This window comes from Strix uralensis, chromosome 3 (genome assembly GCF_047716275.1).
Source record: "Strix uralensis isolate ZFMK-TIS-50842 chromosome 3, bStrUra1, whole genome shotgun sequence".
In the NCBI taxonomy this organism is placed as follows: Eukaryota; Metazoa; Chordata; class Aves; order Strigiformes; family Strigidae; genus Strix; species Strix uralensis.
The window spans coordinates 46431512-46456323 of record NC_133974.1 but is presented as its reverse complement, the minus strand read 5'-3'; the positions used below and the strand labels follow the sequence as shown (position 1 = coordinate 46456323).

Here is a 24812-nt window from a genome sequence, read left to right as displayed (position 1 = left end):
AGTATTATGGACTGGGTGTATTTACTGGAGTCTGTTGTACTGTGTTGCAGGTGAACTGATTAACCTTGCTATGTATTGTGAGAGAATAAGGAGGAAATTTTGGCCAGAATGGCACCATGATGATGATAACACTCTGTATGAATCTGAGGAAAGCAGCGAAGCAAGCAAGACTTACTCCCCTTTGCAGGACTTCAGTTTTTATTCAAGGACAGAAACATTTGATGAGGAAGGGAACAGTATTTCTCAAACGCCTGATACAGATTACACTGGACACTCCCTCTTTGATTCAGATGTGGACATGGATGAGTACAGAGATCATGAACAATGCAAGTGATGTGTACGAACATCTCCCATTTTGCAAACAAGCTCTTTCTTGGGATCAGTCTGATCAGATCTTGGGTCAGGAAGAGGTTTATACCACTTTGGAAGAGACCATTGTGCTTGATTCAACTGTCACATGCTACCTGGACTATTTCAACCTTATTTCATTTTGTGTAACTGTTCAGGTGGAACCAAGGTAAACAGTTATTTAAAACACACATGGGCAAACTGGAGGTCCAGGGGGCAACAGGACCTTTCAGTCTATGTTTTTGTTTGTGTTCAAAACCAGATCCTGCAATCAGGTGGGACAGACCCCTGGCAAGTGGAACATTTGTCAGAGCTGGTTTGTGTTGATATCTTACCTTTATAGGAACGGGTTGAGGACAAAAATGGAAGAGGTACAACTGGCACACCTTTCTCCCGTGGAAGAAGATGTTTGATGCTGTGTTGATTTGTGGAGTTTCGGGGGGATTTTATTGGATAACTACTTGTACTCTGGATGCATATGTTATTAGTGTCTGCAGGAAAGAACTTCTTCCAGTTCTTTTGGAGACAGTCAAGGAAGGCAGGAGGAAAACCTGTTCCTACAAAAAGGAGCTTTTTAGTGTTTCTTGTTCTTTGCAGAAGATTGAAATTGCTACTCTAGAATATTTTTATTCAGAAAGGAAATATCAGTTTTAATGTATAATCCCCCAAACACTCATCTGGAATGTGTGTTGGCCAAATTTCTTCTGTGTTTTTGAATTATTACTATTATGTTTTTAGTTCCTGCCACTGGGTGTTGTCTGCTATTGCCAGGCAAGGCTAAAGAATTGGGATTTGTTACTGAAACTCTGGTGTGTCTCAGCAGTGGGTGCTTTGTGTTCTTTACCAACAGACACATCAAACCCATGAATATTGCAAAGCGATTTGGGGTATTTCTAGGTGTGGGATACTGTGTAAATGGAAGATGTTGGTTCAGACAGTCAAACGCTGTAGAGCTGCCTAGGAAGGTGCTTCGGTGGGTTCTGGGCCCTGTGCTGGTTTACAGTGCACAATCCCTGAAGCTGATGCATGGGAGGCAGTTGAGATAGGACAGCTGTGTCAACACTGCCATTTGTGGGGATTTCCAGGTGCTGAAGGTGTGACCAGAGTTGGTTTTAAGGTGCCTTTGCTAGCACATCCATGAATCTGGAACCCCAAATCCAGAATGATTGCAAAGGTGCTGACATGCTTTGTGTTTGTGTCTCCCTAAATGCAGGTTAGAGATGAGAATGAATCTATTGGATTTACTCACCACTTTGAAAGTAAGCATGTACATCAGTGTTGCTTGGCTGTGACTAGTTGGTTTTAAGTAGAGATAAAGCATATGGAACATATAGACAGCTGTGGTAGTTGTAAACATACATACAAAATCGGGTATTTGCCTGAAGACTTTGGCAGTGGCCCATTTAAAAATATTTTAATTATGACTTTCTCAATGAGTTAGATGAATCAGAATCCCTCAGTAAAATTATTATAATGTGTTAGTTGTGCCATACATTCTGTGAGCAGACAGGGCAGACAACTGCTTTAGGATGTTAATTGTTGGTAGTCCTAATAGTCTGGAGCTTGAAATAACTCCAGCTTTCAAAGAATACCTCTCTTTCTTGGATTGTGGAATGTCTCCTGCAGAGGAAATCACTTGCTCTGGGGAAACACTGAGGTAGCCGTATCTCTGAAAGCAGGGGGACACATGTCTGCAGTGAATTCCCAGGTCTGTTCATGCATGGGAGCTATTGCAGTGAGAGCTGACAAGTTTGGTGTGGTCTGAGATGGGTGTGAATTTGTACATGTTTCCTCAATTCCCCAGGCATGTCCTTGGAGCCATGTTCCAGTCAGTGGTCTCCATTGTTGTGAGGATGTATCATTTGCAAAGTGAACCAAAACTGAGGAGGAAGGTATCTATCATCCAGTTACTTGGGACCCTTCTCAGGAAACTAAGCCCAGAAATACGACACGAGAAGACAAGTCTTGGGTTGGAAGCACAGAGGTGATGGCCTGAAATGCCATGAAACTTCATAGCCAAGTCAGGGCAGATTCCATCTGCAAAAATTTAGGTATTAATACTCTGGATAAAAGGCATCCACGTCAAAAAGCTCCTCTTTAAAAATGTTTGTGTGTTGGAAATTCTGACGGAGATGTTCTTATTTACCCATGTGTGTTTGAAGGCTGTGTTTCTGTGCTTTCTCCATCTTTTCAGCATTGGGAGGGTGTGCTTGCAGCAGATGAGTCCCGTGAGTCCCAGTTATTAAAAGACCATCTGGACTTGGGTTGACAGTATCACCTTTATAATTTTGGTGGGCTGACAGATCTGCCTGTGTCAGCGGCCCTTGCAACATCCTGAAACGTGGGTTAACCAGAAGTCAGCGACGTCATTTTACCCTCCCATGTGCGTGCAGCTGGATCTGGATTTTGCGTGGCCGCCCGCAGCAACGGGCGCAGACCCAGGAGACGCTAGCACAGTGCACAGCCGGTGCCACACCACGGCCTCGCTTGTCTGACAGCGCTCGGAGCTGCAGGCACGGTGGGTAGGGCTGGTGCCGCCGCACCCCGGCACGGGGACCTGCGCCCAGGATGTAGGTGCTTCGCAGGCCCGTGGTTACGTTCGCACCTGGCATTTTTTGCCTTTGTTTCAAATAACTGGCATGCCTCAGCAGAGGCTGGACTGCACCCTGACGGGGAAGAAAGGATCGGAAGCAGTTGCAGAAGGGGAAGAGGCTTTTTGCTGTCGTCTGAGTTTTTCACTGTGTTAATCAGTGAGGTGAATGTATTTTGCAGCTTGTCACATGCCTTTCCTTTCTGAGGGACTACTCAGGTTACTTTAGAGGAGAAGTCGGTTGGGAGAAATTAGTTGGCTTTCTCCTTAGGACAGCTACTCTCGATAAAGTCTGTGTTTTTCAATTTGGCTGTGTTTCAAACTAGAAGTGAAATTAGGAAATAGCACCTCTTTAGGAATTTATAGCTGTAGTATTTTGTCCAGGTTTGGTAGGAAATTCTTGGATTTATTTATCCCTTCCGGAAACCAATACTGACTATTAGACCTCTTTAAAAGGATTTAATCCAAGCTTTTTTCTTGGAAGCTGGTCTTGGTAAAGTCTTCCAGGGGGGGAAAAAAAAAGTTTTTTAAAAAAAAGCTTTTTTAACATTTATGAAAAAGTGTTAGTTCTTTTGGTTTGCATGGGGAAGGAGAGGTGAGTTTTCTTCCAAAAAAAAACCAGAACAGATTTTTTCCGACTTTCCAAAATTCTGCTAAAAGACCATTGTTTTCTTAGTCCTGCAGTGTTTTTTTTCCCTTTGTTTTTTCCCCTTCAATCCTCTCTCTTTTTTTATCTTGGTGCTGAAGGGCTATACAGAACTAAAAATAGTTGGGAGAGCATCTTTATTTCTCTTGGGTTCTTTTTTTGTTGTTTGTTTGTGTGTGGGGTTTTTTTTCCTCTCCCTCTGATGAAAATTGTGAGCCAAGTCCATCGTAGGGATGCTGAAGGTTCTGGCCATGCTGCTGATGGGAGTCAGGGACATGAGGGGTGTCTGCAGCTGTGAAACCTGAGACAGCCGTGGGGTGCTGACCGCCCAGCAGGTGAGCTGAGGTGGCCACTTCACACTGGAGCTGGAGGGCGATGGATGCCATGCTGTCATGTCTGAGGTGACATGGACCACATAACGCTTTTTTCCTGGCTGGGGGTCCTCGTGGCCAGACACTCGATGTGGGGTAATGTTAGGAAGAGTTCAGGGACCCTTGTTATAAGAGTCAGATGTCCATGAGGTCTCTGAGAGCATTGCAGCTGCCAGCACCAAACCTGGTTGTGGTCCCAGCCACAGCCCCAGGCTGGTTTTGGGTAGCCAGTGGTACATGGTCCTGGCGGGAGGAAAGCTAGCTTGGGGATCCTCCACGCTGTCCGGCCCCTCCCAAAATAGGTCAGGGGGGCCCTTTGATGGTCAGGGGAGGAGGCAGTGGGTGGGATGTGGGGAGGGTGCTGAGTGGTGGGTCGCCACAGGAGGACTCGGGCTGAACCTGCGGCCTGGCTAATGCTACTGTTTGGGGGCTGGGCGGGACCTCTGCCCTGCACCCCAGCTGGAGCACAACCCTTCATCCTGGTGAGGAGACTGCGCTGTTCCTCCCAGTTACTTCACCATAAATACCGCTGAAGGCCGAGTACTGCCTTTGTTTCTGTAGTGCTGCTTTAAGAGAATGAGTAATTGGTCTGCTCCTCATTTGGCAAATGGGAGTTTAAAGCAAGCCCTGCATTTTCAGTAGAGTTAGATTTGAAGCAGTCTGTTTTTTCATGTGAATTGCAGTGTTTGACTGTGTAACGTTCTGTCATGTCAGAAGGGATTCGTTTACCCCTGTCAGACTCATTGGCTCTGTCAGCAGAGCTCAGTGTTACCGGGTGGGGGAAACAGGCGCTAGGATGTATAGGTCCTACAGAAATCCTACAAATGTGGTGCTTGATTTAAAAACCAAACTGAACCCGATGTTTCAGATCTGGAGGACTCTTTCCATCCAATTATAACACTGCAAGTCACATGTTTTGATCTTTAAACCTTGGCAATGTCCCTCCAGATCTATATTCTCTTTGAAAAAATATTGCCTGAAATATTTCTGCAGCAACAGTTCAGGCACAAATTTCCTTTTGTCAGTGATGTCTGCTCAAGTAATTGTGACAGTTTCATACTGTTTTCATTGAAAGGGCTGTATCTGTCAGATACTAAGCCGTACAAAATATTGCCTGCTGGAAAAGTGTGTTATGTGCAGATTTATGCAGGGCAGCTCACCAAGTGAAATTTCTGTAGCAGGGGATGAATTCAAGTGCGTCTTGTCCTTAGATGTTTGAATAAGAATTTGAATCTGTTTTCTGACAAGTAGCTATTTAGCCTAACCCCCCCAATCCCCAAATACTGCAAAATTATGAATTAGGCATGTGATCAAAATAAAGCAAATTATGCTAAGTGCAGAATTATGTTGGATGGCCCAGTAGCTGGCATATGGAAATGGATATACATAGCGTGGGTGCGAGTCATGCCCGTACGTGTCAGTGGCGGTGATCTGGAGGAGCAGTAGTGTTTAGTCCTCTCAGCCCATGGGATTAGAGGTACCTTTGAATGACTGCAGTGGTTTTCAGCAGGTGATTAGCACTACAGGTGTTGGTGTATGCTGTGCTACTCTCCGGGTATTCGTTAGTGCTAGGTAGGCAGCACAGGGACTCCTTTCCGTAGTGGCGGCTCCAGTGAGGCTGTCAGGCGCTGTCATCCCACGCCCGCGCTGCAGTTGTCAGCATCCTGGTGACAAAGGGCAAGGGCAAGGATCTGTTTGGGTTTGACCCCTCTACAGAGCATTGCAGTGAGCACAACTTTGAGCTCAGCGGTGAATGTGGGCTCTTGTGTCCAGCAGGTGCCCTGTTGAGGCAAGGTGTTCCCCTGTACCGCATGGGTTGCTGTTGGGAGGGGAGATTTAATTTTCAGGCCAGTGACCCCGAGACTTTACAGCTTTTCCTTAGTGGAGAAAAGTGTTCCAACGTGAATCAGCTCTTGTCTTGGTGGTTTTGGGCAGTCTTCTCTTTGGCCATCGGGGAGGGCTTCTCTTGCCTTCCTTCCCTGTGGAAGTACCCTCAGTACTTCTCAGCAAAGGTTTATGCAGCTCCCTGAGGAGTTGGAAAAGAAATGGGATGTCTGTGTACAGCACAGGAATCTCAGTTGATGAAAACATGCAGCGTGTCACTAGAGTGCTAAACTCTTGGTACCATGTCCTGGTTGCCCCCACTGCCAGATTTTTAAGGCCAGAGGAGATTGTTATAGGCCTTTAGTCTGTCTCATGCAAAAAAAGGGCTGTAGGATTTCATCTAATGATTTCCACATTCAGCTCAACAAACTAAAGCTGAAATGGAGGATATGCTTCCAAAAGGCATTCAACTTTTGCAGAACAAATAAAATGCCATCCCCTTTGAAGTCACTGACAAAAGTGCCATTGGCTTCAGAGTTTCTGACCAGGCTTCCAAGTGACCCAGAATTTACTGCTTCTCTTATTCTTCTTTCTAATTATTCTCACCTAAAAATTTGCTTTATTTGAGGCCATAAGGCAAACAAGATGTGACCGCTGTTTTTTTAAACAAAAAAAAGTGCTTTTTTAAAGCTTCAGTGGTTGTGTTGATATTCTCACTGGGCACTATGTTTGCGTGTGTTCTTCTCTCACTTCTTAGTTTGTTCTTATGACTAATCTTTCCTTGAATGTACAGGTTTTTATTTTTCAGGATACTTGAAGAATGCAAGTTCCAAAGTTTTAATCATTGGGGTGTGCAATCCAGCGAGAATAAAGTATGTGTAGATGGGTACAGGGAAGGGATATATCCAGCTAGCTGCAGTGTATGAAGTTTAACTAACAAAATGAGGCAACACATTGCTAAATGAGGACTCTAATGTTGTAACTGCTTTACGTTGTTTGTCTATGAACTCACATGAGACATACATTATTTTAGCACTGTTATTACTACTAGTTTATAAAGCCATATTTAAAATTGTACACTTAATTGTAACATAACTTTAAACTGTGCACTGTGTTGATCCATGTATATATATATGAAAATCTGTATATTTTGTCTTTATGCCGTATGTCATTGGTGTGTAAATTACAATGGATCTAAAATACCTTTCTGCTTCATGTCCTTATTCTGAACGTGTCTGTGCTTTCTGTAGAGCTGTGAACTAACGGTGTTATCTGCAGTGTGGGAGTGCATGAAACTTTAATGGCCAGTGAGTTAAACCCTCATCTCCCCAGGCAAATATTTTAGCCACCAGCATTATGTGGATGGGGCCACTCTGTCACTGCTCACCTCTCCCCTTGACACTGCAGGAAGAATTTCAGGGCCAGCACAAGAGGAAGGACTGCACTTAGACTTGGGCATGAGGAGGGATCCCTGCTCCCCCCTCTCTCTGTTTTGTGACGGCTGCTACCAGTGTGAAAATAAATAAACCTGAGAAGGGAACTAGTCAGGAGTGCATAAGCTTTAAGGTCTTCACCCAAAGCACTGTTCTGGCTAGTTTCATTGTATGATAATACTTTGGACATTTTTCAGCAAGTGTGCATCCTTACCCAGAGAGCGTGCTGCCTTGAATGCAGCATAGGAACTGTGTCGCAGGAGATGTGACCTTGCTGGAAGAAATACAGGGGAACAGTGTGCAGGTGATAAAGGTGCAAGACTATACACAGGTGCCTTCAGACCTTGCAGAGGCTTGACATCAAGTCCCACTTGGTAAGTGATGACATCAGCATTGCAGGTGCACTTCACCTATGTTGTGGTTTAACCCCAGCTGGCAACTAAGCCCCACACAGCTGCTTGCTCACTCCCCCCCGGTGGGATGTGGGAGAGAATCATAAAAGTGAGAAAACTGGTGGGTTGAGATAAAGACAGTTTAATAGGTAAAGCAAAAGCCACAGACACACAAGCAAAGCAAAACAAGGAATTAATTCCCTGCTTCCCATCAGCAGGCAGGTGTTCAGCCATCTCCAGGAAAGCAGGGCTCCATCACGTGTAACGGTTACTTGGGAAGACAAATGCCATAGCCCAAACGTACCTCCCTTTCTTCTTCCCCCAGCTTTGTATGCTGATCATGACGCCATGTGGTATGGGATATCCTTTTGGTCAGTGTCCTGGCTGTGTCCCCTCCCAACTTCTTGTGCACCCCCAGCATCCTCGCTCGCAGGGCCACATAAGAAGCTGAAAAGTCCTTGACTTAGTGTAAGCACTGCTCAGCAGCAACTAAACATCAGTGTGTTACCAACATTATTCTCATCCTAAATCCAAAACACTGTGCTATACCAGCTACTAGGAAGAAAAAAAACTAGTCCAGCCAAAGCCAGCACAGCCTACCTGAACATTTTAAAAAAACCCAGTTGAGTCAGGCCCAACCCTGAAGTACCATTCTGAATAGACTTTTATCTCCTTTCATTGCCTTACAGTTTTATGGCCAGTGAGGTTGATGTTTATAGTCTTTTTCTCCATGAAGGCTAGAAATGTCAATGTATTTAATAAACACGAAGGTCAGTAGCTTGTACCTAGGTTGAAATACAGAACTTGAATCATTAAATACTGCAAGCTCAGAAGAGCTGGCAGCTGAAACTGAGAGCCCTATCAAGCTCAGGTCTCTCTCCATTCCAGTGAGCTTCTGTCTTGGTGAAACACTCACAAACTGTTTATCCCCCAGTCCCAAAAACTTTAAATTATGGCATGTGAGAAATATTTTGGACATTACAAGGTTGTTCTGGGCCACGCAGGCACATGCAGCTACTTACTGCAGCCTTGATGGCAGGAATTTGGTGAATCATCATAACCCGTGGTAAGCCTGATCCTTACTTCCGAGAGCACTGCTGGAAAGATAAGCGCACCCATGCTTTCCGTGTGAGGAGACGGAGGCAAGCGGTCTGTGAGTGCCTCAGGGCAGCACCCTTAAGGGGAACTGCACAGCTAAGTTCCCTGAACAGCTTATTTAGCCATTGGCCAGATCGTGGTTGGGAATACTCATTTTCCAGTGAAATTGTTAGCAACAGCTGATTAGAAGTCTCTATGCCAGCCCTGTCCCCACTCTGATGTCTGTTGCAAGGCTGGGGTTCAGTTGGCCAAGGTCGGTGCCCAGTACCTCCTGAGATGCCCTGGGACACCTGGGGGATCTGTGCAGGGCTGGCTGGCAGGACCCAGGGGAGGCCTGAAACCAGGAGCGGCAGCCAGATGCCAGGCAGGCAGTCTTATGGCATCTGAAATGATGGCTAACCACTTGTGTTCAGGCAACTGAATCCCACCCTGGATAACCACTTTAAAGGCAAAATGAAAGGAAGTGTGGTGGTGGTGTTGCAACTAATAATGTTTATATCATGGTAAGGCCCAGCTAATCAGCACGAGTCCTTTCTTCAGAGGCTCAGATTGCCTACCATGAGGTTTACAATCCCAGAAAAAAAGTGATGCAACAAGAGAAAGACAGTATCTTGTTTCAATATTTGGCTCTGGATTTGGCCAAGTACATTTAATTTTATATTAAGGCCTCGCTAGGCATCTCTAGGTATCTACATTGTCGTAACCTGTGGAGATCTGCTTTGAGTGGTCTGTGCAGCCTAGGGGTTCCTCATTGGATCAGAAATATCTGCTTTCAGGTGAGCTGAACTGCTCCCGCTGTGCTGACTGCATGGCCCAGATCTCTGTGGGTGACAGTGGAAGATGAACATTTAGCTCACGAGTGTACCCTACAGTCAGACATCAAAATTAAAACCTCTTAATCCCAGGCTGAATCCCACTCTAAAACAGCTGTGTCTTTACCTGGAAGCCCAGCCATCACCTCTATTTTGATACCTTTTCTAGGAAATGATGTACTATTGCAGACATCAGAAGTTGTTCAAGAAAACTTCAGGCTGTAACGCTGAGCAGTCCACAGTTAGAAAATACCGGAGTTCAACTGCCCGTGTAGTTTTAATGCCACCTCTTTTTGCATAAGTACTGAGTTGCAGATTTCAATTCTTTCACTCTCTTACTATTTTTTTTTCCTTAAGACCTCTGCCTCATCTGGTGCAGGGGGTGAATTAATGATGAGCTAGTGGTGATTTCATTTGAAGTGTGACCCCCAAGCCTTATTTACTGTGTAAGATTCAAGCCCTACAATGGAAACCAAATGATTAATTTCCCCATGAGCTTGTCTGTGGCGGTCATTACCATGGTTTCTGGGTGCTTCAAAAACACTAACAAGTCTATTTTCACAACATCCCTGTTGGGGATGTAGAAAGACAGAGTTGTCAAGAGCCTTGAAAGTAAGTGCAAGAAACTGGAATTTGATATAGGAAGAGCCAGTTGGTGGACTCAAAGAAAGGAAAGACATAAACAAGCAATAGGCATCAAAGATATTCTTGGAAGATGCACTTTATGTGGGTTAGAGGGTCTTAGAGAAGTGCTGATTACTCTAGGATGGAAGTTGAGGGTCTAAAATAGAGCCTTGTTTGTCAAAACAGGAAGGAAATGATTTAAAGGAGAAATGACACAGAAATAACATTTGGAGAGAGAAGGCATGGGCTGTCACCGGGCAGAGGCCCTTTTTCTGTCCTTCATAGCAAAATCTTCAGTGGCTGGGGGTGTGCTGCCCTTACAGACAGTAGCGAAAGGAGCTGAATTTTCTCTGCCCAGGTGTGAAGGCTTTGAGGTTGGGCCACGTTTTGCCATCATTTCAAAGGCAACATTTGTTTGGGAGCCACCTGAAGCACAGTTATTATCTAATAAGCAGCTTTGATTTATCAACTACATCTACGCATAGAGAAATTGCCATAATTTCACATACAGTGATTCACTGTGACAAAGAAAACCATAATTATTCAGCGTGCAAACTTCACTGCATGCTAATGCGGCTCTTGTTGGTGTGGCTTCTCGGCACCCGTTTAGCCTGTGAATACAGCATCACAGAAATAGCCAATGGAGCAGGGAAAGGTGATTGCTCCCAGGGGTATCTGAAGTGCTCGGAGGTGGAGCAACGTGCTTGCTGTCGCCTGGGAGACCCGAGGATGAGCATAGGAAAGTTGCCCCTACCCCAGCCTTTCTCTGTGCCCAGCCCTATTTTTGGTCCTGCTGCTGAGGATCATCAGTGATTCATTGTCACATAATGATTCAGGAGGGGAAAATGCGAAGGTTTGCTTATGAAGAAAGCATCACCGTGAAAGCAGTTGGCTCCCAAAAGTGTGCATCTTTTACTCCTGAAAAAGCAGGGGGTGAAGTTTGTGCCTCCTTTCTCCTGATTTGTGCAAGTTGTGAACAGCCCATGCTTTTCCTCTTGCAGATCCAGAAAACTTTCCTGTTATATTTCAGCTCTAAAGTACAGTTACATAAAGGTGGGACTGTAGCTATTCTGCCTTCTCAGTCTTAGTGCCATCTGAGTAGTAAATATTCTCCCAGCTATCTTCTGAAAGCCAATGCCAGCCCTGCTATTCCCATTAAAATAATTCAAAAGATTACATTTACTTTAATGTACATGTCCTAATAAATGAGAGTTTGGAAGTGCCTGGATTTCATTGTAGCTCATAATCAGCTACCAAAACCCTGCACAATACCAAGGGGTTGTAAAAGTTTGAGGATGATATGCAGAATTTCTAGCTGCTATAACTATTGTTAGTTAATTTATTTGCTTTCTGCTATGAGGCCAAAAGCAAACCTTAGCCAAAGAGCGGAAAAAAGTAACTAAATCTGATACACCATTTATATAGCTATGGATAAATCTGGAACCCACTTGGGGAATCAGAGTGAATAGCAATCTTTTTAGAGTCTGCTTAATGAAGTGGTTCAAAATATCAAATCCCTTAGATAAGTTGTTAAAGAAGTCTTTAGTCTTTTATCAAAAGCCAAGAAAATATTAGTACTTTTTCAATGAGCTTAAAAATATGACAAAAATGAATGGTATGATTGCTAACTAATCTCTGTGGTTTTGGAGATGGCTAACAAGATGGATAAAAGTCAAGTACTTAGTAATGATTTGCCTTGTTTATTATTATATATTCTTTTAATCCATAGATTTCAGAGAGCACGCATTGCCTGAGCCAGACAGTGGCAGGCAAAAGTCAGAAAGGACCTTGGATGTGATACATGCTGGAAAATAGCCACAGCTGGTGGGGGAAAAAAGACCAGGTATTTAAACAAATGGGGTACACCAGAAGCTTTTGGTAGGAGGAGGAGACAGAAGACAAGCAATCATTTTACACATGTAAACCTAATGGTTGTTATGTGAATTTTAAAACTTTATGGCGAGGGAGAGGGATGAGATCCACAGGAGGGTGTCTCTGTCATAGTTAACACTACAATACCTGACAATAGAGGTCAGGTGGCTGCAGCGGGCGGGTTCCTGTTCACAAAATCTGTATGAAACAGCTTGCTTTATTGCGATGATGGTTCAGTCCATCTCAAAGTAGCTGATGCTGGCAAAGAGGCCAGGTAGATTTTGTGATAAACTTTTACCAGTCTAAAAGCAGACTTCTAGGTTGGTGGCATCTTGAAGGCTTCAGAATAGCTTCTATCAGATTATTTTAAAATTAAGCATGCTAATAAGGTGGGAAACTTTGGGGTTTCCTGCTGCCGTTTGAGGTTTCTTTTTAGCATGAGGAGTAAACATTAGTAGATTCTGTGACAATTTTTACTTGCACAAATATAAGTGCATACTTATTGCATTCTAAGTCAGGAAGAGGTTGGTTCATTACCTAAAATCAACAGTTTCTCAGCTCTACAGACAATCTTGTATTCTACTGTCTTTTGGTGGCCAAGGATTTGCGAAGAGGAAGAAACTGGGGTGAGGAAGGAAATGACAAATAAAATACTTAATATTCAGGTAAACATGTTTATAGAATCATAATTTGTACAGCCCTGATTACAAACATCAATGGTAAAATTTCACGGATACCAAAGCATGGCTGGAATGACTTGGAGGAGACACAAGTCATTTATTTTGGCTTGAGTCCTTCCCTGCAGTCTGCTAAATGCTGCCCTTTGGGACAGCCTTTCTGTACATACCACGCCACTCAACAAGGCAAAAAATGTTGAAGCAGAACAAGTCGTCCTGAAACGTTTCTGCTACAAATCTTACTAAACTTTCCTATTTCCATCCAGATTCAGGACAGAAGGATGCTTCAAAGTAAAAAGAGTTTTAGGGAAATAGGTTTGAGACAGGCCTGGCCCAAGCAGCAGCTTCACACCATGCCCCTTATCTGATTCCCTGCTGCTGGGAGCCACCAGGGCCAGTTATTAATTGCACATCCCCAAACTTCTGTGCTGGGGTTAAAGTGACAACTTAGGCGTCAATCACCCTGATTTTGATCTGGTATAACAATGCCCCGAATAAGGAAAGGCCCAACAAAGTCCCTGTTTAGCTGGTTTTTCATTCTTGCACTGTGTGTAATCTCTGTCAAACAGAAGTGCCATTTTTAACTGTAATCTAAGCCTATTTGCCTCCGTACTGGAGTTGAGGGTAACTCATGTCATCAGGCCACTGCAAACATAAGCAAATGAAGCTTTGTTAGGTAAGTAAATATTTTTTCTCTTTGACATGTGAATGAAATGAAATAGATATGAGTGATTGACTGACACCAGAGATGTCAGACCCCTCAGATGCCCCCCTCCTGGCCTAGTTTAGTCAGCATTTTGTTCCATACATATTCAAAATATAATTATTTTTTGTTTATCCAGAACTCTAAATGAGAGAACGATGTTTGTAATTTGAAGTGCTGATCCTTCCCCTCCTTTAACCTCCCCGTCCTAAGCAGGGTATAGTCAGCTAGTTTAACATTCAAGCCAAGTGAATCATGCCACGAGCTTTCAGCAAACCAATTACATCATCCAACGCAGATATACCATGTTTCTAAAACATCTAGTCTTCCCTGCTTGGTACTTCATCTTTTAGCAGCCACATATGAGGAAGCAGAAACAAATCATCCACTTTGCATTCAGCAAAACATCTTTGTGGAGGACTGAAGTTGGGCTTCTACCTTATTTGCCTTCAGTTTGTTTCAGCAGTTCAATCTCCTCCTGGTTGTTCTGACGAGTCTCCAGCAAAGCCGGCTGCTCCCGCACGCGATGATGTGCACCCTCCTGTTCGTGCAGTCTGCCATCTCAGTAGGAGAGGATCCAGCAGTGAATGTTTCGACCATAAATATTCCTGTTTTCTTTCCTGGGGAAAATTGAAAGACACTCTCTGAAGAGATCTTCTGGAAGAAGCTGCAGAAAAGACTGACATCTTTCTGCAAGAGGTTGCCCATGTAGTACTGTTATGTATTAGTTATGTATTGTTACGAGAAGAGAGACACGTGATGTCCTATCCAATCTTGCTGTATTTACACATCAGGGAAACATACATAATTCTGTTGCTTGTGCCCCTTTCTTCTCCTTTTGCAGAATCCTCATTGATGATCAGTTGCTGTCAGCTGCAGTGAAGGTCTCTGTTGCATCCTGAATCATTCCTCTGCAGACACCTCTTCCGTGCTTGCCTCGATGGATACGTGGTGGTAGTGTGTATTGCCGGGATGCTCAGATGACTCCTGGATCCCCCTGTGGTGACAAATCTGCCTCCTTAGTTTCTCTTGTTTCCAGTTCCTGGCTACCTACTCTTCCTTTTGTGGTGTCTGGATGTAGCTGTACTTGTTTTCTGAAGATTCTATGTTGTGCTGAAACAAATGACTCCAGTCTTCAGACATCTCTTCTGTGTTCTGCTGGAGAGGAAACCAGGGCCCTTCCTTCTTCCTTCTGTTGGCTGCTTACTGTGGAGCCATATTTAAATAGAAAGACTTGTACATTCTTCAAAATTCCCTTCCCGTCCCCTTGCTTAGGGGTTTTCTCACAGCAACAGGGTGGCCATGGTGGGTTTGGGCAGCACGGGACATCCCTCCACCGTATTCCCTTGCTGCTGCATGGGGCAGCTGCCTGCCACTCTGCCCTGGCTGGGACATCTGCAGCAGACAAGCTGGCCCTTCATTATCTCATCTGCACTGACACTGCCTCTGTCAGCAACTTGTCCTTCATCTGACCTTCTGCACTTGCCTGTGTGGTGACAGCACATCTTCCCATTATTTTCATAGAAACATGACACACCTGCGTGGTGTTGGCAGTGTGGAAGTAATTTAGCAATTTGTAAATTACTGATTGGCAAAAGTGGGAAACAGCTCATACAAACAGCAGAAATTTTGAAAAATGTAGTCAATTTTTGATTTAGTATTGTTGAACATCTCTTAAACATCAATTGTATTCGTGTGACAACAAATACACCACACACCAAAAATGTTGCTGGATCAAAAGGCACAAAATAATGATTCCAACGCACTCAACAATCCCAATACTGCCCCTTTGGCAATGACATGGGAAAATGAGTAAGACTTTGTAATCCTATCTGCACTTGATCCAGGAATTTTTCAGGGACTCGTACATTGTATTAAGGAAAAATACAGGGTTAACCTCAGAGAATGCTATTATAGCAAGAGTTTTTATTGAATTTGTCACAAGAACTCATATTTTTTCTAAAAATTGTAGAGAACTTTTAATACATTATACTTTCCCATGGTTTTTAAATTGTACACATAACATACCTTCTGGTTTTTTTATTAATATTTCACCACTATTTAAGTTTAAAAAAATCCTTCGCCCAACAGCCGAGCATCAAGTGCTGGGGAAAGACAACATAAAGACCATCTACTAATTCGGCAAATGTATTTGAATGGACTTGAAGATGAGGCCCTCCTCTGCTGCGAAGTGCTTTGGAGGTGCTTTACATGCAGCCACGGGAGGGCAGTGGATGACTTGGATATGAGGTTTCTTTCTAGTTTTTATCTGTTTTTTTAATCGTTTCGTTTCCCTTCCACTGAGCTCCTATCTTGTCAAGAAATAAAAATTTGACGCTGATGCGAGAAAGGGGATTTGATTTTCATTTCCCTCTGCGCGTTTGGCACATTTTCTTCATATTCTTGTTAGTTCAGCTTATCATCAGTGTGTGGAGAGTGTGTGATACCATCCCTGGTACTGCAAGAGGGCAAGAGGGGAGCAGGGGAAACGTGTTTGTACAACTCCTGTGTTTACGCACCTTTCAAGGTCAGGACTTCCTTCAAAGAAAAAAAAAAAAAGAGCCCACAAACAGTTTAATGGCTAGCTGTGGTGCTCACAAGTTGTCCTAGATGCACTCCAAATTCTTCCCTCTTTATTGAAAGACCTGACCCATGTTCAGTACAGGTTTTAGCCAACAAGCAGTTTAATAACAAATTATAGCTCCAGACCTGCTGTGGTTTGCTAATAGGCTGGTATATCTTTTTGCTTTAGCTTTTTGCTAAGCTAGCAAAGGGTAAAAGTTGTCATTAAAATTTGTAATTATAATCAGAATTAAACATTTTTGGTAAAAAGCAAATGAAAACAGGTCTCCTCATGATCAGTGTTACTGGCCAGAAGGTCTCTGTGATGGACAAAAGACAACTAAAAATGTCAGGACAAGCTCTCCAGCCTGACCCTGTACCCCGATCAAAGGTATAGGAGTTGGCAAATACTCAGGATCAGAGGAAGTCCAGCCTCACAGCAAGCAGAAACAGCCACATATCAGCTGGACAAGTACTCCACAGAGACCGAATACGAGTTTTACAGTTCACAGCAGAAGTGATGTTTGAAACATTTGGAAGCAAGTTAGGGAGAACAAAGGCTGTTTTTGTGGCACACTGAGTGTGGGGAGGAGAGGAGAGCATCCGCAGCCTGCCAAGGCGGTATGAAATATATGCCTGTGTCTCAATATGCCAGAAGCTTCTGGGCTTTATTCCCAGAACTCCTACTGGTGTGTATGACCTTGTGCTAGTCACCCACGCTTGCCATGCCTCAGTTTCCCTATTGCAAAGTGGGGGCAAAAGTACCTCTGAATGGCTGTCAAGGAGCTGATTTTGTAACTTTTTCATGTTAGGAAGAGGGTGTCTATTTGTATTTGAGTAGTACCAGCTCTCAAGTATTTTGGTGCTTTTTCATCTTCACAGTAGAGTAGCCAGTCTTTGAGGCATTGCAGAAAAAGAAGGTCGCATCAGAGGCAAAACTCACATTTCCGCAAGTACGAGCTCCATCAGCTAATTATAGAAAAACATTCCCTACAAGGTAGGAGCTTTGCAACTTGTGCTGAAGTAGTTTTGGCTCCATGTAATAGACAGTGTGTAGATATACTGGCCAGATGCATACCAGCAGGTTATTGACCCATCATTTCATCTGCCAGGTTGGCTGGTCACCAGTTCCCGATGCAAGGTTCAGCGTGCCCACTCTGACAGGAGAGGACGCTCAGATGGCACTGGAAAAGTGAAAGGAGCCTGACCCTTAACCGTGAAGGGCAGATGAGAAACCACAGGGTGACTGATGAAAATCTCCATTTGGCCAGCCTGATGCTTGCTGGGTCAGACTCCACATGCCCACTGTGAATGGATTTGACTCACTGTGTAGGTACGTATGTGATTTATCTCTCAGTGGTTTTACACGGATTTACAAATCTGGCTTATTTTGCATGGGACTAAGACCTCCCAAATCTGCCTTGAGTTGCAACACATTTCTTTCAGCTGAAGGCTTGGATTACAGTACATCCAAAATTTCATGTAAACTTCAAGAAGCAGGTTTTCTCCATATTTGCATTGCTTTCACAATTCACCTATATCGAACTGAGCCTCCAGGCTCGTACCCAGCAACGGTGTGTGTGCGCATGTGCAAACCCACACACAGCCCACCAATAACTGATTTTTGGGGTAGGCAGGGAGAGCATTTCTGTTACTAGATTTTTGTACCCTTTTCTGATTGGATTCCTCAATAGTCAGAGCAGTAAGTTTGTGGACAGAAACATCTCCCGATAAAGTAGGTTTTAAATGACTTTTGTAACACAATAGGAAGGAATTCAGAAACTGTATCTGCAGAGATGCTTCTTTGTGTTACCTCCTCTGAACAGCGAATGCAGCATGGGGGTGGTGACCATTTCAACTCTTTCAAATACTGAATATTGCATACTGTCAGCTGGTTCCTTGTGACCTACCTACCAATAAGTATACATCTCTTTTTTTTTTTTTTTTAATTTATTTTTTTATACTTTTAATATCTGGAACTTTCCCCAGCATCTCAACAACCAGTTCTAAAAACTCAGCTCCTTGCTGTGAGGTCTTGGCAGCCCAGTTGGCCTCCAAGTTCTCTATTTACAAAATAGGAACAATACTCTTTCATTTTTTCCTCTTCTGAGGGAAAGTACACTGGAAACTGTGAGTTTCCCATGTCCTGAGATAAAGAGAGACATACAAATGCCTGCAGTAGATATTTTTTATTTCTTTGTATTGAGTGCTGTTATCTTGGGAGCAAAGTGTAAGGACACAGAGAAATGGGACTGTGTAGAAGGCTGGAAACCCGACGCAGTGCATAAAGGTCCCACCTGGAACATACCTACAGAGTTTCCACCGAAGGAGTACTGATGTTTCTCCTGTAAGAAACAGTTTTTGTCACATGGAAAGGGAATTATTGCCTATGGCTGGTAAGCCTGTGTCAAATGAAGGGTGGAGGGAAGTAGTACATAGAAACAACAAGTTGTTTCCAGAGCAGGATGTTAATTTTGACTTGCAGTCCCAGTCCATAATGACTTTTAACATTTTTCTATTTGAGTATTACCTGTAAATCATTCAGTTACCAGATCTTCTCAACTGAGTTAGGACAGTTACTTGGATTGTGGGAGATGATACTTCAGATTCCTCCTCTAATTCAAACCTGATCCAAACTCAAGTGTTTTCCACTGGACTGCTGTGTGGTCTGTAGTGATGTGTTCCCAGTTTCTTCTGCTGAAGCTGTTCTGCTTTGTGGGGCTATAAACACGTTCGAGGCAGGGATGTGCCCTCCACAGTCCCCAACATAACAGCTGTAGGTTCAGGAAGAGGACAAAGAAAATGGGTTGCAGGTTTGTGTTCAGCCTCATCTGCCCTCCCAAAACAAACGGCACCCCCCACTGCCATTCTCTGAGAGACAATGAGGGCCAAGAGGGACCACTGGGGATTTAGGGCACTGCTCTGAAGAGTGGAGAGTTTCCGTTCAGCTCTTTTCTCTCACAGAAGCACAGACATCCTCATATCAATGCACCCCAACCTTCATGAGTGCCTTCAGCACCAGGGAACAAAGCCCTCTCCATCACAACCTGCCCCTTTACAGGAGATATTTTTTTGACAGTGACTTCCCCCCAGTGATCTAGTCTTTACCAAAAATTACCCCGACTGCAGCCTAAATTCACTGGAAATGCTGAAAAAATGTTGATCTGGGTCAGCCCTAAGGAACATTTTGGTTCTGAGAGCTGTTTCTGTTGCCTGTAGAGCTGAAAGCCAAATGCTTCTCCCAGGCTATGCAGTGGAAGTAGGTGGTGGAAGAGGAGAGAGGGACATGAAGTTACTAAGATCAGCTAGTCTGCACTAAAAAAGTTTTGAGACAAGTCTGGTTTTGTCGCTGTTGTTATTTTTAAACCACTAAATAAACAAGAAATATTAATGACATCAGTAATCCCTCCTGGACATATGCCTGGTCATTAACTTCTCTTATTTTCCTAAGTAAAGGCAACAGCATCACACTGTGTTGATGTTTTTTCAAGAAAATATCACTAGCAAATAATCCTCTTAAGGAAGTGCAAGTGGCTGGAGGCAATGCTTGGGGCTAAAAAACACAAAGTGGACTCAAACCAAAACAACTGCTACCCTCCATGCTACTCTGCTACTGGGCCACCATCAGAATACTAATACAAAGAGGTCTGGTTAGCCAGGCGGTGGCTCACAAAACAAAAGGTTTTGACCCCCTTTTGATTGAAAAAAGCTATGTTTGATCAGTGAACACTGTCATATCTTATAAAGGGTAGAGGGTAAGTCAGGTAACAAATAATTATAGTGTCAAAACAGTAGATCAAGTCTACCCCTGATGCATGCTGGTGGAATTCTTATACGTTTGACCAAATTTGTTCCTTATTTTTACCTGTTATGTCAGCTCCGTTTCAACTTCCAACAAAGGTGGTGTTAGCTGGTCTCCAGTGGACCTTCAAAAGTTTTTTTCAAGGTGTTCCCAAACTTGATTGCTCTACATAAGCCCAATATTAATGGAGCAAATTTATAAGGCCAATGAAAGCTGTGTGCTTTGCAGTCTCTTTGTCTTTGGATCTGAAGAGGGTTCTGAGGACTATCCTTGTGCAGAAATAGGCCCTGCTGACTATTATGACTTCCTGAACAGTTGTTGATGCATCTCAAGAGCCTGATGACAAGCTTTACAGGTGAAAGCTGCAGAGGAAGAGTAGAAGCGGTAAGGTTTTTTATCATCTTGAATTGATATTCGTCACCAAGCCCATTTCAAGTGAGGACTGCATTTAACCTTCTTGTTTTCAGTTTTGTTACATGTTCCCTGGTACTTAAGTGCCACTGTTTGCTTGAGAGAGGTCAGAGCTCTTTTCTGGTGCTGGGGGCTCTCTTAAATTTTCGTTTAGATATTTGGACAGTCTCAGGTTCCTCTGGGCTGATTGCTCAGATGTGGTATCTAAAAGCTACCCTCATTACCTGTTTTTTTCCTTTGTTTTCTAATATTCCCTTTGATTTTAAACCATCATAAATATTCTCATCCTCTAGACCTTCTGGATCCTGCTCTGTCAGATTCATTTCTTACTGTGTAGTCAGTCCTGGGGCTTCTTCACTGCATCCTTTAATTTTGGTTCAAAAGAACCAAACCTAGATGAGCTCCATATTTGTATTTCTCAGGCTGAAAAAGCTGCCTCAACTTTATCTTTTTTTCTTTTGCTTATTGTGGTGGGTTGACCCTGGCTGGATTCCAGGTGCCCACCAAAGTCACTCTATTGCTCCCCTCCTCAGCTGGACAGGTGAGAGAAAATATAATGAAAGGCTTGTGGGTCGAGATAAGGACAGGGAGATCACTCAGCAATTACCATCATGGGCAAAACAGACTTGACTTGAGGAAATTAGTTTTATTTATTATCAATCAGATCAGAGTAGGATAATGAGAAATAAAACCAAATCTTAAAACACCTTCCCCCTACCCCTCCCTTCTTCCCAGGCTCAACTTCACTCCCGCTTTCTCTACCTCCTCCCTGCCAGCAGTGCAGGGGGATGGGGAATGGGGTTTGTGGTCAGTTCATCACATGTTGTTTCTGCTGCTCCTTCCTCCTCAGGGGGAGGACTCATCACACTTTTCCCTTTCTCCAGCATGGGGTCCCTCCCACGGGAGACAGTCCTCCACAAACTTCTCCAACACGGGTCCTTCCCACGGGCTGCAGTTCTTCATGAACTGCTCCAGCGTGGGTCCCTTCCACAAGATGCAGTCCTTCAGGAACAGGCTGCTCCAGCATGGGTCCCCCACGGGGTCACAAGTCCTGCCAGCAAACTTGCTCCACAATGGGCTCCTCTCTCCACGGGTCCACAGGTCTTGCCAGGAACCTGCTCCAGTGTGGGCTTCCCACGGGGTCACAGCCTCCTTCAGGCATCCACCTGCTCCAGCGTGGGGTCCTCCCCAGGCTGCAGGTGGATGTCTGCTCCACCGTTAACCTCCATGGGCTGCAGGGGCACAGCCTGCCTCACCATGGGCTTCACCACTGGCTGCAGGGGAACCTCTGCTCTGGTGCCTGGAGCACCTCCTCCCCCTCCTTCTTCACTGACCTTGGTGTGTGCAGAGTTGTTTCTCTGACATATTCTCACTCCTCTCTCTGGCTGCAGTTGAACATTTTTTTCTCTCCCTTCTTAAATATGTTATCCCAGAGGTGCTACCACTGTGGCTGATGGGCTCAGCCTTGGCCAGTGGCAGGTTGGTCTTGGAGCCGGCTGGCATTGGCTCCATCAGACACAGGGGAAGTTTCTAGCAGCTTCTCATAAAAGCCACCCCTGTATTCCCCCCTCCACTACCAAAACTTTCCCATGCAAACCCAATACACTTGTCAAACTGCACCCTTCATAAAATGCTCTCCAGTCCTCAAGAAGATGGGCATGTGATGCATGTAATTCTAGGAGAGGGGACAAAGACTTCTGTAAGTGTAGTTTAAGAGCACTTAAATTTTTTGTCTAGTGATCTTTATGAGCCTGTTTGCCATTGTTTTCACTCTAATGGAATACAATGAACCTTTTTTTGACTTTTTCTAGTGCAGGGGAACTAAATTCTCTAGGAAGTCTGTAATCTTATTTGTTTAATTAGCCCTTACTCAAACCATGGTGTTACTGGGGCTGGGTGAGCTGTTGAGAGCCTGGAGCACAGCTGGGAGGGTGTGCAGGAGACGTGTCAGGAGTGGGTGATGGAAGAGACTATTGCTTGAACGGCCTCTATGTTGTGTCTTTTGCAGAAGCTGGGAAGTGAGTAGTGAACAAAACAGAAAACTGTGATAAGAAAAAGGACAACATCACAGTTTACCTGGTTAATACTATCCTGGAGAATTGGATTTCGCCCCAGATAGACTTTTTCGATGTTACTGAAGAAGTAATATAAATGACTGTGTATTCAAAAGTAGCCACACCTGTGTGGTCCCTTCTTAAGGCTGTCCAGCCCAAGTCACTCAGCCCCTGGTTCTCAGAGCAGCAAAACACACAGCAATAAATGGAGTACATGGAGATTGACACCAAACACAGTGGTTACTACAAAAATGCTGGCTACTTGACAAAACAAGCATCATGGGTGCTTATTCATGTTGCCTAACTGTAAACAGCTAATACTTGAGTCAGGAATGAGGTTGGTACTATACAGTCAGAGGGGAAGAAGGTCCCTCCAGAGGGCAACACCCCACTGAAGACATGACACTGCACATGCAGACACTTCCAGAAGTATCAGTTTTATGGAGTGTGCTCAGAAAAAGTGTTTGTGGACTATTTGTTTGTGTGCAAGTGCACTAAATCCAGCTGTCAAAAAAGCTAATGGGATAGCTTGCATACCTGTAGTTAACCTCATGCTCTGGGAAGCATCAGATCTAGTATATGAGTGTGGGACTGTCATTGGGGAGTGTAGTTATAATGATGTAGGAGGTTGACAGAAAATGTTGGGTGCTATGACAGTAAACTATAAGCAAAAAAAAAGCAATTACTGTACCAAATATCTTGGGTACTGAAAGAAAGACAAAAACCAGTTGTAATGTAATTAAGGACTGTATTGTAAAACATGCGCACAAGATAGCTTTAGGGTCACATTAATTTTGTCATTTCCTAACTCCTGAACACTTATATTACTTTCTTATTTATTAATATAATAATTATATAAATGTCATGATCTTAGCTGCTTAGATGCTGGTGGATGTCTTCTGCTGGTGGATGTTCTCTGCTCTCTTTCTATACTGCTGAGGCAATAGCTTTTGTTATTTGCTAAGGAGTCATCATAACATTTTCGAAAGTGTTTTCTGGGCTCAGCAGTGTGGTGACACTGGAGAAGATGTTCTGTAGGACCTTCTGGACTAAATACTTCTTGCCCAGCCAGTTGTGACTGTGGACCTGCTGGTTCTATGCAGGAGGAAGGTGCAACCTTGGTCTGACTGATAAGTCTGACTGCAGGAGAAGCCCAGTGGCAGGAAACTAATAGGGTTGTGTTGTACATTTAAGGTAGGAGTGGATTTCTTTCTTTATTTCGTTTTCTGTTTTTTCTCATTTCCTGTCTTTATCCTTAGAATTCACATTGTACCCAACTCTTTTGCCTGTGCTAGGTCTATATGGAGTTTCCACCAGAGCAGAATCTGAGCTGGACTTTTCAGCCCATGCATGGTCAATAATAAAGCTGGTGGCACTGGCTATGAGAATTATGAGCTTAATTCCCTGATCTGATCACATAGAGATAAACCAATCCTTATATATTATGAGGCAATTATACGAGCTAATGATCAAGTTTTCCTGCTCAAATTGTAATAGCTATGCTTTTTATTTCCAACTAGAACAAATCTGACACAGACTCTGCCCAGGCCAATAATGATTGCCAGTTCCCGTTATACCTTTAAAAGTTAAATAATATATGTAGCACTTGCAGTGTTTTAGTGGCACTTAACATAGTCAAAGAGCTGAACAAGCACTATTGCATTTCACACTCATTTCTGTCAAGGTGTTCACAACTGCCACCCCTACCTGCATTCCCGCCACAAAACTAAAGTCTGAGGAGAGATAGGGGTGAGTTTTTAGCTCAAGCGCATCCATGCAGTAATACAGCTCTCTGTTTTTCATACTGGAGTGAGATTACATCTGTCTGCACCTAGTCAGGTAAGTGTGCCTCTCATGGCTGCTCATGTTTCCCTTTCTCCTCTTCAGTGTGGGTTTAATGGGGCAATGGGGAAAATCATGTGGGTTTGGTTTTTATTTTTTCTGTCTGCATGCAATTTTGATTCTTTGCAGTAAATGCAGGTACATGAGCTGTTAGTCTGAGTCTTCCTGTGGTTTACAGCAGAAGTCAGAACTATGTATATGCTGGAGTCTTTCTAGGTAAAAAGGTGGGTGGCCAAGCTCATCTCTGGAGAAGCTACTGCTGGGGTTTGGACCACTGCAATGCCAGCTGCTGCGGGCTTCTGCTGTGCTCAGCATCTCTTTGGATCCATTGCACACTGACCACCTGGGGTAACTATGTGCTGGGGTCACAATCTTTTCCTTCTCTGGCTTCTGGAAAGGGAAGATGGCGTTAAACAAAAGTAAGACTGGGTGAAGTACATCCAACCTAATTCATCTGTCTTAAAGTTAGATGTCTAAGTCAAAGCTAGTTCCCTTACGGCTCTTGGATGTCAACACTGGAATAGATCATGAAGGCTCTCTTTGGAGTACAATGTATAGAACAGGTGTCTCCAGAAAGCATTTCGTAACGTCCTCAGACAGACACCTACAACAGGTGGCAAGGAAGACTTCTGGAGTCTGGAGACTTCTGTTTCCTGCCGTTGATAATTAAAAAAACCACAAATCAACAAGGTCAGGCTTTGCCCTCTTTTCAGCACTGAAAGTTAGGGCAGATGTATCCTTTTGTCAGTGT

At 43.9% G+C, this 24812-nt stretch overlaps 1 protein-coding gene across 1 annotated transcript in view; it reads left to right on the top strand.

Annotated features, from left to right (window-relative positions):
- FAXC (failed axon connections homolog, metaxin like GST domain containing) overlaps window positions 1–6982 on the top strand; it is a 28187-nt gene extending 21205 nt beyond the window's left edge. Inside the window, exon 6 of the mRNA XM_074862133.1 lies at window positions 51–6982. Within this exon, the coding sequence (XP_074718234.1) occupies window positions 51–334 (284 nt within the window). The 3' untranslated portion in view covers window positions 335–6982. The remainder of the gene's footprint in view (window positions 1–50) is intronic.
- The last annotated feature ends 17830 nt before the right edge of the window (window positions 6983–24812 follow it).